Source organism: Rhinatrema bivittatum, chromosome 5, assembly GCF_901001135.1.
Source record: "Rhinatrema bivittatum chromosome 5, aRhiBiv1.1, whole genome shotgun sequence".
NCBI lineage: Eukaryota > Metazoa > Chordata > Amphibia > Gymnophiona > Rhinatrematidae > Rhinatrema > Rhinatrema bivittatum.
The window spans coordinates 262755750-262769558 of record NC_042619.1 but is presented as its reverse complement, the minus strand read 5'-3'; the positions used below and the strand labels follow the sequence as shown (position 1 = coordinate 262769558).

The window sequence follows — 13809 nt, the reverse complement described above, 5'->3', positions numbered from 1 at the left end:
ACAGCTTGATGGATGAACCTAATACTGCGGCAGCAGAAAATATATCCTGTCCCTTGGTGCTGAATTGAGATAAATTCTTGTTTAATGTGTTTTTGCAAGCTGATGGATGTTATGTTTTGGTTTTTTTTTTTACTATTTTGAGAATCAACAAATCCTTTACTATTCGCAGAGGCACATTTTAGCAGCAAATCAAATATTCTGATGAGGAAGAATACTGGAGAAGAATTGGAGGATCTTGGGAAAACAGAACTGTCCTTGTTTAGTGATGTCTGACAGGTGTGCAGTTAGGAGGCAAAGGAAACGGCTCTCCTGCCAAGAGATGAGCTTCAACAGATGAGTCAATAAGCGAAATTGCTCGCATCTTCTGAGTATTGATGTGTGCTGGATTACCAGTGGTTTCTCCTTTTACACCAAGTTCTTCTCATGGATGATGGTTGGGTTGAGAGACTTCATTGCTCGGGTTAAACCCACCCTTCCCTCCCTTCTCCTTTTCTGATCTGTGTTTGTTCAGACTGCTATCTTTCCCAGCACACTTCTTGCAGCTGTACAGACTCTTGAGTCTTCCCATCTACTGGTAGAGCACACCAAAGAGGTGAGTTATGACCAGGGAATGGTGGCACAGAAGGAAGTCTGCGTCTAGGCTTGATCACTTCTCCAATCTTAGGAATATTGTGGGCAACAGAAAATTCAATATGTGGGTAGTTTTGGACTAGCCAAGTACCTCAAGAGGGGAGGATCTCTTCCAAACCAATCCAAATCTTGCTCGCCACTGAGGTACTGATGTCATGGGTTTAGCCTGCTCTTTTTGCTGCTACTGTTCACCAGTGACCAAAGCTTTGTCATCCAGCTGTTTCAGTCCTTGCCATTCAGCTGCTCTTAACTGGAGATTCCAGTTCTGATTTGGAGAAGAACACAAATGGATAATTTGAAAACACAGGCTAAGCACCTGCTGTGTCCAGGGCTTCTGCCAGTGGACGGCTGGGGTTTCCGCTTCTGTTTGGTTCTGTCGCTGATGGACATGGGATGATGTTCTGAGAGCATGAGAGATTCCGCACGGTCAGTGCATTGTGAAACCAGATCTGGTTCCCTAGCAGCTGTTCTGGATGGGCACAGAGGAGGAGGGAAAAGCCTTGAGACCCTAAAAATCAGTAGCCACAATACCCTTCAAAAGGATAAGCAACAGAAGCAAGTGCTGTGCTAACTAGCCTTCATCTTACTAATGAAACAGTGCAGGCCGTAAGGTTTACAGCAGACCAGGAGAGGCAAGCAGACATTACTGGCTGGATTCGGTCCCTTGTCTTACTGCTTGTCCTCCTCATTCTGTCAGAAATACTAGCTGAGCTGTTCATCCCTCCCCCATAAGCCATGTTCATTTCAGGTTTTCTGGTGCTGTTCTGTGGACTGGACAGAAGAGCACTAGAATTTCCCCGCTCCCACCACATGGAATGTGCTTCCTGTAAATTAAAGGTGTGGGCCCCCCCTGCTTGTGATGTTGCGTGTTCTTGTGGCAATGGCTCTTGATTGGCTAAGGATCATTGCCTACATTGTTATAATCCCAGCAGTTGACATCTGTTACATCAGAAGACCCTGGGAGCAGGAGAAACACATTTCTCATCTGGCCTTCAATTAAAATTCATTGGTGTGGATGCCCTCTGTGGTGGCATAAAGAAAAAGGCCATAGCACCTTTTATTTAGGTAGTGAGGAGGAGGATGGGATGGGCAGAATAAAAGGACTTGTCACTCAGAATGAGGAATAATTAGGACCTCTGTGAGGGGAGATTCTCCAAGGGGCTTTGGGGCAGGTGTTGCCTTTAATCTATGAGAAGCAGTGATAAATGTGTTCTAGAGCTCTGGCCAAGTCAGGTGGTTCATGTAGTATAACGTCTGGAGGCCAAATATCTAAATTAACTAAACAGCTATTTGGAGTTTAACAGCTGACTAGTGGGTTGAGCATGTGGCTTTCATAGTGCCACAGCTCCACTTTTCCTGTGAAACCAGAAGGATCATTTTCAATGGATATTACTTTGCAGGTGGTATGAATGATGTGCCGCCCTGGTTTCTTTACCAATTTTTAGGCCAGAATCCCAGTTTTCTACTCTTGCTATTCTAGTTATACAGGTCTCTGGAATCCCCCCTTTCTGATACAGAGGTCACTGGACACTGCTGCTGAATACAGATTTCTATATTTTGGGGATGTTCTTGTCTTCAGTGCCGCTTGACGTGCGTTGCTTATGGACTTTGCCGTAGAAGCAGTCTAGAGCTTTTTCCCTTATGCCCGAGTAGCAGTAGCCCAGAAGGTAGAAGTCGGGGCCCTCTTACTTACTGCCTGAATCCAATTCCCCCCCCCCCCCTTTTTTTTTAAATCCCTTTTAATTTCTGCCTTTGCTGGTGGCTTGTGTACTGTCCATTGGAGTGTCAGAAACTATGCAGAACCTAGCCGAGATTTGTAGGGCCAATCATTTTTTTTTTACAGTGGAGAATATATGGAACGAGCTAGACAAACTGAAAGTGGACAAAGCCATGGGGGCTGGTTGAGATACATCCCAGGATACTGAGGGAGCTCAGAGATATGTTGGTGGGTTCACTCCTGTAAAGAGGAGAGTGGTGCCACAGGATTGGAGAAGAGCGGTGGTGGTCCCGCTTCACAAGAGTGGGAGCAGAGAAGGAGGGTGGAAACTACGGACTAGTTAGCCTCACCTCGGTGGTGGGAAAATGAATGGAGACTCTGCTGAAGGAAAGGATAGTGAACTATCTACAATCTGGTGGGTTGCTGGAACTGAGGTAGCATGGATTCACCAGGGAAAGGTCCTGTCTGACACATCTGATTTTGATTTTTTGAATTCAGTGACTAGAGAATTGGACTGAGGAAGAACACTCGATGTGATCTTCCTGGATTTCAGCAAAGCTTTTGATAGGGTCCCACACAGGAGGCTTGTGAATAAAATGAGAAGCTTGGGAGTGAGCGCCAAAGTGGTGGCTTGGATTACAAACGGGTTGACTGATAGACAATGTGTATTGGTAAATGGAACCTGTTCTGAAGAGAGAACCATATTAAGTGTAGTGACTGGTATTGGTATCGGTTCTGTTTAACATGTTTGTAATCGACATTGCGGAAGGGATGGAAGGTAAAGTTTGTCTATTTGCGGATGATACTAAGATCTGCAACAGAGTGGGCATGCCTGAAGGAGTAGAGAGAATGAAAAGTGATCTAAGAAAGATTGAAGAGTGGTCAAAGATTTGGCAACTGGGATTCAGTGCCAAGAAGTGCAGAATCATGCATCTGGGGTGCAGCAATCTAAAAGAGCTTTTTGTGATTGAGTGGGGGGAGGGGGATAAAAGACTGGTGTGCACGGACCAAGAGAGGGATCGTGGGGTAATCATGTCTGGTGATCTGAAGATGACGAAGCAATGTGACAAGGTGATAACTAAAGCCAAAAGAATGCTGGACTACACAGAGAGGAATAACCAGTAAGAAAAAGGTGGTGATAATACCCTTGTACAAGTTCTTGATGAGGTCTCACCTGGACATGTACCAAGGGCATTGTGTTCAGTTGTGGAACCTGCATCTCAAAAAGGATAGAGTCAGGATGAAGATGGTTCAGAGAAGGGCGACCAAAATGGTGTGGGGTCTGTATCAGAAGATTTATGAGGAGAGGCTGAAGGATCTGAATATGTATATCCTGGAAGAGAGGATGTACAGGGGAGGATATGATACAGACCTTCAGATACCTAAAAGGTTTTAATAATGCACAAACTATGAGCCTTTTCTGGTGGAAAGAAAATAGAGCAAGGGGTCATGAAATGAAACTCGAGGGGGGACGACTCAGAACAAATGTCAGGAAATATTTCTTCACGGAGAGGGTAGTGGATGCGTAGAATGCACTTCCGGAGGAGGTGGTGAAGTCAAAAACAGTCAAAGAATTCAAAGGAGCATGGGATAAACACTGTGGATCTCTAAAGACTAGAGGAAGGAAATGAGAAAAGCAGGGGGGGTAACCTGCTGATATGGCAGTTACTTCCCTTAGCAGAAGGCATGGAGATTACTACCCTTAACCAATAACCATTGTTGCTTTTAATGCAACTGCAGCATTGCTGCCTTCTTTGATGGCAGTGGGGGAAAGGGGAATTAGATCCAGAAAACAACCATGGTCCCAGACTTCTATAGACTGGGATACTGATGCACAAACATAAGGGAAAAAGCATAGGACTGCTTCTATGGCCCAGTCCTAAAGGAAATGAAGAAAGCGTTCAGGGAAGGAAGTCGCTGGTGTGGTGGTTACTGCCCATAGCAGAAAGCATGGAGGTTACTACCCTTAACCTATAAGCCTTGATGCTTTTAATACAACTCCAACAGCGCTCCCCACTTCGGCAGGGGGGGGAAAGGGGAATTGGATTCAGGCAGTAACTAAGAGGGCCCCGACTTCTACCTTCTGGGCTACTGATACTCTGGCATAAGGGAAAAAACACAGGGCTGCTTCTACGGCAAAGTCCATAAGCAACGCACGTCAAGCGGCACTGTCTGAATTTTCGAGAAAGCTCATCACCCAGCTAAAAATGTTGCTAGCTGAAATTTGTATGGATTATCATAAAGCTTGGGATAGCCTGCACGGAGTGGCAGTTGCTACCTAGGGAAGCTTGCTGGGCAGACTGGATGGACCATTTGTCTTTTTCTGCCGTCATTGCTATGGTACTGTATGTTACAATTAGGAACCTCCATATTGATGAGGGAAAGGCAGAAGATAAGCTTCCTGCAGTGACTGATCAGTACATTCCAGTGGCCTGGGCTGTGCGTTGTGCAGCCAGGCACAGAGCAGATATCGCTGAATGCTCACGCCAAGGTTCTGCTGTTTATTCCAAGAAATCTGTTGATAGGCTCCCTCTCTACCCTGAAACTATGTACACCCTTGTGGGCAAGGAGAGATGCCAGTGTCACCCATATGGAAACTGCAGGGATGGCATCTAATTCTGCAGTCCCATCAGCCTGGGCCTATAAACAGCTGCTGCATGAATACTTTGAATGCACAATGTTTGCCCATGCGGAGGTCATGCTCCCTTACTTGTTCATTTTGACAGTAAAGCAGGGAGGGGAGGGAGCTATTTTCTCATGCTAGTGCATTTACATGTAGACCCTTTAGCAGGACAAGCCCAGCGGCTGGCACGATACCACTTTGAATGTGCCATGATGTGTGGCGATGTGTAGGATGATTTCGACCCCCTGAGTTCAGGGACCTGCGTGTTGAATTATTTTTTTTCCACTAATTCCTGGCATTTTTACACAGACAGTGCTAAATATCCCCTTAGGAAATGGGTTTCCAAGGTATGGTATTCCCTTACGCGCACACACACATTAGAAGAAAACTCCTAAGAGATCAGTTCAGGCCAGAGGTAACTTTGGGTTGGGCATGTAAAAACTCCAAGCTGAATGATTGTTTTGGCCAATTTTGCTGAGGGTTTGGTCTGACTTGGGCAAGTAGTGACCAGGAATGCTGAGGATCTGTGATGTAGCATCCCTTTACTACTGGACTGAACATCAGAACATGCCAAAGAACACAAATGGGTCAGTGAAACCCATGGTGAAATGCATCGTGCTTTGAAAACTCTTCCTATTGCTGCTTCGGAGTCCTTTTTTTGTACTGAAGCCAGCAGTTCGGGTGGGGAGGGGTGCAGCATCAAATGGAAATGGAGTTGAAAGGCACGTGCGTGTAGTTAATTACCACACTGCCATATGTGTCACAGAAATGATCTGGGATTCATCCATGGGTCTGAGGTCTGAGGATAAACAATGGTGCCCCAAGGAAACATAGCATAGGGAAAATAATGCAGTTATGGAAAAGAGAGAAATTGAAGTGTGTGTGTTTAGCCTCTGCCATTTTGGATAGCACGGTACTTCTTTATGGTGTGAGGCACATCTCTCATCATCATACAGTGTGGAAGCACAGAGATAATTAGAAAACTACTGCTGTGCTGTATTTTACATGATCACAAGTATAGTACCTTATTGGTAATCAGCTGTGATGCTGTATGCATTTATATTACATGTCATACTATAATCTCATTATTGCACTGCATATGTACCTGTAGAGGTAGATATTGAGCCACTGTGTGGCTTGGCTAGAAAGCTGGATAAACTTATCCCGCTAATTTTGTCCATATATTCAGAGGTGCAGCCACTCTGCTAAATATATCCGGCTATCTAAAAATTAGCGGGATAAGTTTATCAGCCAACTTTAGGACAGGTCTATGGGCTAACCAGACTTACCTGGCTAACTTTGAATATCTGAATTGGCCAGATAACTTATCCAGCTAAGTCGGCTCCTCCCCAGACTGCTCTCTCCCCACCTGCTACTTAACTGGCTAACTATATAAGTGTTGGCTGTTCAGCGGGGCCAGATATTCAGTTGCTGCTACTTAGCCGGACAAGTCCTGCTGAATATCACCCTTATAGTGTATAACATCCTATGTGGGCGTGTAATATGCAGCACAGTAGAACCCAGCTAAATATTTATAGTGTGATTATATATAATTATGTTATCCTGTTTATAGTTAGTTATCACGCAACACCTATCATTTTCTTTGAGCAGCGCTGTATGTATTACATATCACAGTTTACATAATGACTGTGTTGCTATCTTACAATCTCTCCGTTGGAGATGATAAATATATGTCGCTGCATGGATATATCATTACCTGCACCCCTGGGCCATGTCAGGAACACAGTAAACTGATGCATCTGTCCCTTTCTTTCCCTTGCCCTCCCCTCTCCTCTCTTTACCGCTCTGGAACGTGCGTTTAGAAAAGCTGGTGGGGCAATGCTGAAAGTGTATCCTGTGCCTTGGGGGCAGGAGTATCGCTCTCTGTAGGGTGGGCGGAGTGGGGGGTGGAGCCTGTGTTGGAGCTTCAGGTGACAGGCAAACGCACCCGCAGAGAGTCCAGTAAGGCAGTCGCCAAAGAGAGAAGCGTGTCTCTGTGGGAGGGGGGAGAGGGCGCTTATTTTCATCAGGGAAGTAAAACCAGCAAAACTGTGCAGCTGTGGGAATGAGCAGTGTGTTTTGGTACAATCCTTGGCATTTCTAGAGTGTCGCCCTTACTGTCGCCAACAGAAGGTGTGTAGCGAGTGTTCCTTTCACCCCCCCAGGGCAGGCCCTGCTTCCTTGTGCTCCACCCCCCCTCCCCTTCCTTCTGTTGTTTCATTCTTCTTCTGGACTTTCTGTCTTTCTTTGGAAATGAAATCTAAGAAGGAAACAGTGCAGAATGTAGTGGCCTGTGCAGCATGTCTTGAGTCCAGTGTAAGTTGTTGAAGAATTTAATAGACACAGTATTTTGCACACAAACCCCAAAACAAATCTGGCAAATATGATAGATTTTGTTAAATAAAATGTTTATCCTACAGCATTTACCAGCAAGTCAGTTGAGCTTTTCTGTACGTAAGGGAAAGCTCTTTTCCAGCCTCTTGTTTGGTCCTCATTCTCCGCTTCTTTGGTTTTGTTAGCTGTAGCTCCGTTTTGGGCATACCCAGGAAAGATGGAGAAGAAGCTCCATGCTGTCCCTGCAGCCAAAACTGTGAAGTTCAGGTGCCAGGCAGGCGGGACCCCCTCTCCAACCCTGCGCTGGCTGAAGAATGGCAGAGAGTTCAAACCAGATCACCGCATCGGGGGATACAAGGTATGGTAGTGCAAGCCGCCTGGTCATGATCTACAGGCGGCGGCGTGAGCAGGGAGACTACAGCCCGGGCTTCAGCAGCCATTTGTACAATGCAGCAAGACACGAATATTAGAAAGGCCCCTGATATTCAAAACATGCCGAATGCTACTTGGCCAGATAAGCATAGCTGTGCTGCTGAATGTCCATGTAAGTTAGCCGGATAAGTCTTGTCTAGCGAACCTACATACCCGGATATCTTTTGAAGATTGAGTCCTTAGTCACTAAGCTAATCAGCTGGAGGTCACAGAGCTGCCACCTAGAAGCAAGCAGAGGTTCTCACTGCTTTACAAACAAAAAATGCTGTGAACTTGCATGATAAATGGATATTTAGTCTCTGATGCATTGGTGTATTAATAGAGTTATGAAGTAAAAAGAGAATTCAGACCACCTCTGACTGGATATATCACTCACTCAGAGAATTTAGGCATCAGAAAAAAAGCACATGACAAATCCAGTATGAGAGACCTTGGTTTTTCTGCGGACATGTGGCTGAAAACTATTTTACATGCTGTTTATTATTTTCTGTTCTTCACATTGTGGGTGGAACAAATGGGCAACCTTTGAGTATCTGGTCACGATGGATAAATCTGGTAGAAGCCTCTAGTTGAGGATAAGCTCCTTTAAAATCAAAGGAAACCTATTTTTACAGCCCCAGTGATAAGGCGCCTGCAGGATTTATTCGGGCATCTTTTGGCAGTGGGAAATGGCCTTTCATTTTTCTAACATTTAGTTTCCATGCTCTCCGCCCCCCCCCCCCCCCCTCCCGTTTTTGCTTCTTTGTCCCAGTAAAACTATTTGTTTGAGAACTGAGACCGCCTTGTGAGACCGTTTGCTGGCCCTCTCGGAGCTGAAGCATTGCAGGCAGGCATTGTGAAGGGCAGAAGCCGATACGGTAGTGGGAGAAATGGTTTTCTTGCAGCACAACAGTGGGAGAGGGAGCGGAAGTGGGATTGGAGGGCTCTGTGGGAAAGTGTGCCTGTGACAGCAGTGCCAGCTTGGGCTCACAGCACGGCCAGTGACGCATGTTGGTTAGTTTCCCTGTTAAAGACCCTTTCTTCCTCCTTAGAAAAGCAGTCCTAAGAATTGCCAAACTGAGTCAGACCAGGGCTCCATTTGTTCATCATGACCAGTGCTTACGGGAGGTGTATGCTCCTTAGTCCCCCAAGTTAAAAGGAGAAGGAACAGCACTTCAGTCTGAATGTTGATCAGACCTTCTCTGTTTTTTTGGCCCAGCAGTTTCCTCCTGCTCCTTTGTGCTTCCAGCTCAGTTGGAGCTGGTCTCTGTTGGGCTTACGGCACCATGAGCTTTCATTTCGGGGGTGTTGTCTCTTTCTCTCCCTCATTTTTCTCTCCTCCCAACTCTGGCCTATCATCACAACAGTCCTCAGCCAGGGGACCCCCAAACCCCGGCTGCCTCCAGAACTTAGCTAATGTGGACCCTACGTGAACCCTAAGTCGGATCTCCTGGCGTCACCATTGATCAGTAGATACCGCACACGTATGCAGTAGGTATAGACTAGCAGCATCCGTGTCTAACTGAAGAGGGACAGCATCCTTTTAATCTCATGGAAGTGACGAAGCATGAAGGTTGATAAGGACTACAAGGCCACTCCTTTCCTCTTACTGCAACCTCCGACAAAACTTAGGTTCCAGCTTTGTCACTTCCACTCCAACAAAGCTCTTCTGTGGGTTTGGTTTGGTTCTGATTTGGACTGGCAGTTTCTTCCTGCTTTTTGTTTCCATCTCAGTCAGAAGCAGCTTCTGCCCATGTGCAGTAAGACTGGAAATATAGCTGCCAGTTTCCTTCTGCTTATCATATGAAGGAAATCTCTTATTTGGAGCATGAAATGAGCTGAGAGGTGGAAGGAGAAAACGAGGGATATCCATTGGGAAGTATTTTATTTTTTTATTTTTTTAACAATAAGGGCAGGATACCTGCCCATCTTTTGAGATTTTATGAAAGAAACGGGAATCTACTTTATCATCCCTTTCCTCCCTTCCTTCTCCCCACCTCCTTTGACATGTAGGAAAGGGAGCTCATTGAAAAACGATGTGAGCTTTGGCCAAACTGGGAACAGTCTTCCTTCGGCTGGCAAGTTGGAACCCTAAGGCACAGGGATGGGAAAGCTGTACAGACATGTTGAGCTGTGTGAACTAATTCTAACCACCTTATCCCCCTCTCTCTCGCTCTCTCCTCGTTCCACAAGCCCCACCCCTGTAATTGGCACCTGGAGACGAGGGCCCTGTTGGGTGCTGTTTCTCTCCCCAGCTCTTGTGCTTTATACATGCTTGCCCAGCTATAGATACAATGAAGGGCCTGGAAACTTCTTTCATTTCTCATCCTGCTTCTCTTTGCAAAGATTTCTGGAGGCAATGAGTGACTCACGGGGACTTGTGAACAAAGACTAGCTCTTTAGACCAGCCAGAAATGCTGTAGATGGCCACCAAAGAGGGTGGTCATTTTTAGAGCACATCTGTGCAATGTGTCCTAGAGGGAATCACTAGTAATGACAGTGATTGCCTCATTTAAAAAGCCCTGGTAAGGTCAGTTGTTCACACATACTATTTATTAGTTAGGCTCAAGCATACCCTTTAGAGGTGACTCCTCAGTGTTCCTGCCATATTCCGATGCAGAGCTCCCCAAACATGTCCTAGTGACCCGACAGCCATTAGAATTTTCAGGATATCCACAATGAATATGCATGAGATAAATTTGCATACTGATGACCCAATATATGCAAATTTATCATTGTGGATAAATTAAAAACCTTGACTGACTGTGGGGTGGGTTACCAGAACAGGTTTGTAAAGCCTTGATCTTCTGCAAGAGTTGAAAATGTGAATTTGCAGCAAAGTCTGGCTTGAGAGAACCAGTCTTCAGTGCTGCTGACGTGTGTTTCCATTAATTCCACAATATATTATATTATGTCGGCAGTCATTTCCCAGTGTACTGCTTTCTTTATGACCCATTTTCTAAGGCATTTTCTTTCCTGTGCCTACATCAAAAATCTTTACAAAACAAAGCCCTTATTGTTAATATATAACTTTATATACTCCATTATGATTAGATATGTATAATGGTGATATTGAACTTAAATGATGCAATATAGTTATTTTTTTTCCTCTACTATGAGGACCAATTATGTATCTACCTTAGAAGGAAGAGGTTGGAGGGGATGCATGTTCCGAATTTCTTCTCAGAAAACGTGCTGGGTGCATGGAGTGGTCTTCCAGGGGAAGTGATGTCAAGAAAACCACTTTGAGCATCACTTGGAAAAGCCAGCTAAAAATCCAGATTTCTCTTTCCCGTAATAGCAGAGATGTGAGAGTAAAGCCGGAGACCAGCCGAGTCTAAGGTATTGCAGTGGGAAGGGAGGAGAAGAGGTGGGCCTTGTGGTCATTATCTGCACACGTAGTAAGATATGCTGGGTATAGTTTATATAACTACTGGAGACATTTTTCTGGCTTCAGAGGCCTCACAAATCAAACAGATGGAATGATACAAGAGGGGTCTCTATGGGCAGTAGAGGCGGGTGAGGATAGAGAGGAGCCTGGAGAAGTGAGCAGTGAAAGCAGAAATCAGTTGCAAACCACTCATCCTGCTTCACTGCCAGGGGCGGTGAGACTGTTGGGGAGCGTTCATGTGATGCTTGGCTGCTGGGAAGTGGTGGAACAGTGATTGTGATACCTTGCAGAGAGCATGGGAAGAGGGTTGAGACACCTATTTGTACCCGCTTGAACATACAGAGGACCTCCCTCTTCTCTTATGCAAAGTATGGTCGTGCCCAGCCTTTGATCAGAAGTGCACACTGCACCGGTGTTTTCCAGCCTTTTCAAGCCCCAAGGCACACCTATATTAACAAAAATGTTGTGTAGCGCACCAGCCTCCATGTGCCAGGCAATGCAGATATGGAGAGGACTCGTAAAGTCAAAAGAAGCGTTAGGGAATCACTAAAAACCCCACCAGTCTCTCCCCTAAATTTTAGGAAAACACACATGACCTCAACTCCGTGGTCTTACTCAGGCAGAGGCTGGAACGACGCAAAGGACAAAGCTCTGGGCGGGGGAGAAGATGCTATGTGCAATGTATGTGCCAATCAAAGTGGAACCTGGCTTACCATGCCCTTGCATGCTGCCCATTAATTACCACACTCCGGGCCTTGTGCTGTAGCTGGAAGGAGATAAATGTATCATTATGCACATTTAAGAGCAACACCTGAGCTCTTCTCTCAGCACCTCAGAGCAGCAAACATCAATAGTGGTGGCTCTTAAACCTGTAGGAGCTCTTTTCTGAGAATATGTCTTAGTCTCGGGTTGAGTGAGGCAGGAAAAGTGTGCAGTTCCCAGCCAGTATTGCTATGGCACACCGGTGTGCCTTCAGACTCAATCGGGTGTGCCACGGAAAAGTCACCAGATCCAGGCCAGCACCTGGACTGTCTTCTCAGCACCTCACAGCAACAGAACTGTGCGCCATGGCAATACCTGTCGGGGAAGCACCGCACTACGCTAACTGGCCATTGTTCTTGTGTCAGCCTATGAATCACCTGCCTTATTGAACCAATTAAATAAAACATTTATTTGATGATCCAAAGCACAGACTGGAGGACTTGAAATGATTCCTCATCTTCAAATTAGATTTGACCAGGGAAGGAGAGTGGGCACACACCTCGTCTGGAATTGCAAGAAGCAGTAAACGTGAACAGTATCATTTTCTAAAGGCAGGGACAATTTTCTTTAGGAAAAATCACTTTTGGACTCAAAAAGGTTTTGGAACTCTGAAACATTTTTAATTCCATTAACATAGCATCTGCAACATATATTAGGGTAGATATTGCATTATTATATATAGCTATACATATAAATGCACAAAGTATATATATATATATATGGGGTTTGGTAAATACTCATTTTCTAAATGTCTCGTGTGATGTCTGCAATCATTCACATGCTGTACTTCAGGATTGCTAATCTTAGGAAAAAGGAGCTGGCTGAGTTCTGTAGAACTTTTAATGGATAACTTTGCTTAGTCTCAGTCCACTGACCTGTCAAGAAGTGCTGAGAGGGTTCCCTGAGTTTCTCTTTTTTTTTTTTTTGTTTATGGGGTTTAAAAAAAATATTTTACTATGAAACTTAGTTTTCCCCTCTGTGTTGCTACATTTTCCCTTACTTAGTGTGTGTGGATTACACAGAATAAAGTGTTTACTTTCTCCTTGATTACAAGGCATTCAGCCGCAGTGACAAGGTCCTCTTATTCTAATTCAGCTGCCAATTATAGAAAAATTTGGTACATCTATTTTAATAAGAGAGTGCCCTTCTGTACATATACAGACATACATCTGCCTGGCTCACCGGGAGACCATTTAATGAGGGTGGAATGTCATCACAGTTAAACAAAAGCAGACTTCCTCCTGGGGACCAGGAATGCAGGAGCCCCCTGCACAGACCCCAGAGAGTGGAAAACACAATTGTGCTTTCAGAGAAGAAGGCATGCAGTGGGAATGATACTGTTGACTGAGACCAGGGGTGGGCAGGGGAAAACCGGCAAAGGAATTCAAGAAAACTGGCCTGGTGGCTCAGTGGCTATGCTGCATGTGAGACCCGGGCTGGCTTCTGCTCTCTGAGCTGGTTAGGGATGCTGCGGAGGCAAAGCTCCCCTGAGGGGAGGGAGTCACTGCCATTGCAAAGAGGCGAGGAAGCCATGAGCTGTAGCCCCTGGTCAAGGACTGTTGCTGCAGTGCCTGGGGCTATAGGAAGAAACCGTGTGTGTTGGGGGGAATCACCAGGTTCATAGTGCCATATCTGAATAAAGGCTGATTCTGCCTGAGATGGACACTGAAAGAAGCAGGAGGAAAGTGCAAGGTCAAATTAAGAACAAATCCAAAAATGAAACGAGGCAGATGAAATAATGTGAACTACAACGCAAACAAACTCAAGTGTCAGAAGTAAATTTTCTGTGGAGTAAAAGACCTCATGCTAGAGGTATATCAGTGTTTATGTACAGCTAAACTTATCATTGGTCAAAACAAACTTCCAAATGACATTTAATTATTTTCACAAAATTATCCTGTGCCATCTGAGGTAGCATCATCCGTCAGCGCTGACACGAAC

The 13809-nt window shown here is 45.3% G+C and overlaps 1 protein-coding gene across 7 annotated transcripts in view; it reads left to right on the top strand.

Moving 5' to 3' along the window:
• Positions 1-13809, top strand: part of FGFR1 (fibroblast growth factor receptor 1) — a 134816-nt gene that overhangs the window by 68979 nt on the left and 52028 nt on the right. For all 7 annotated transcript variants that reach the window (XM_029603940.1, XM_029603944.1, XM_029603939.1 and 4 more), the window contains one exon: positions 7490-7662. In XM_029603940.1, coding sequence (XP_029459800.1) covers positions 7490-7662 — 173 coding nt within the window. The remainder of the gene's footprint in view (positions 1-7489; positions 7663-13809) is intronic.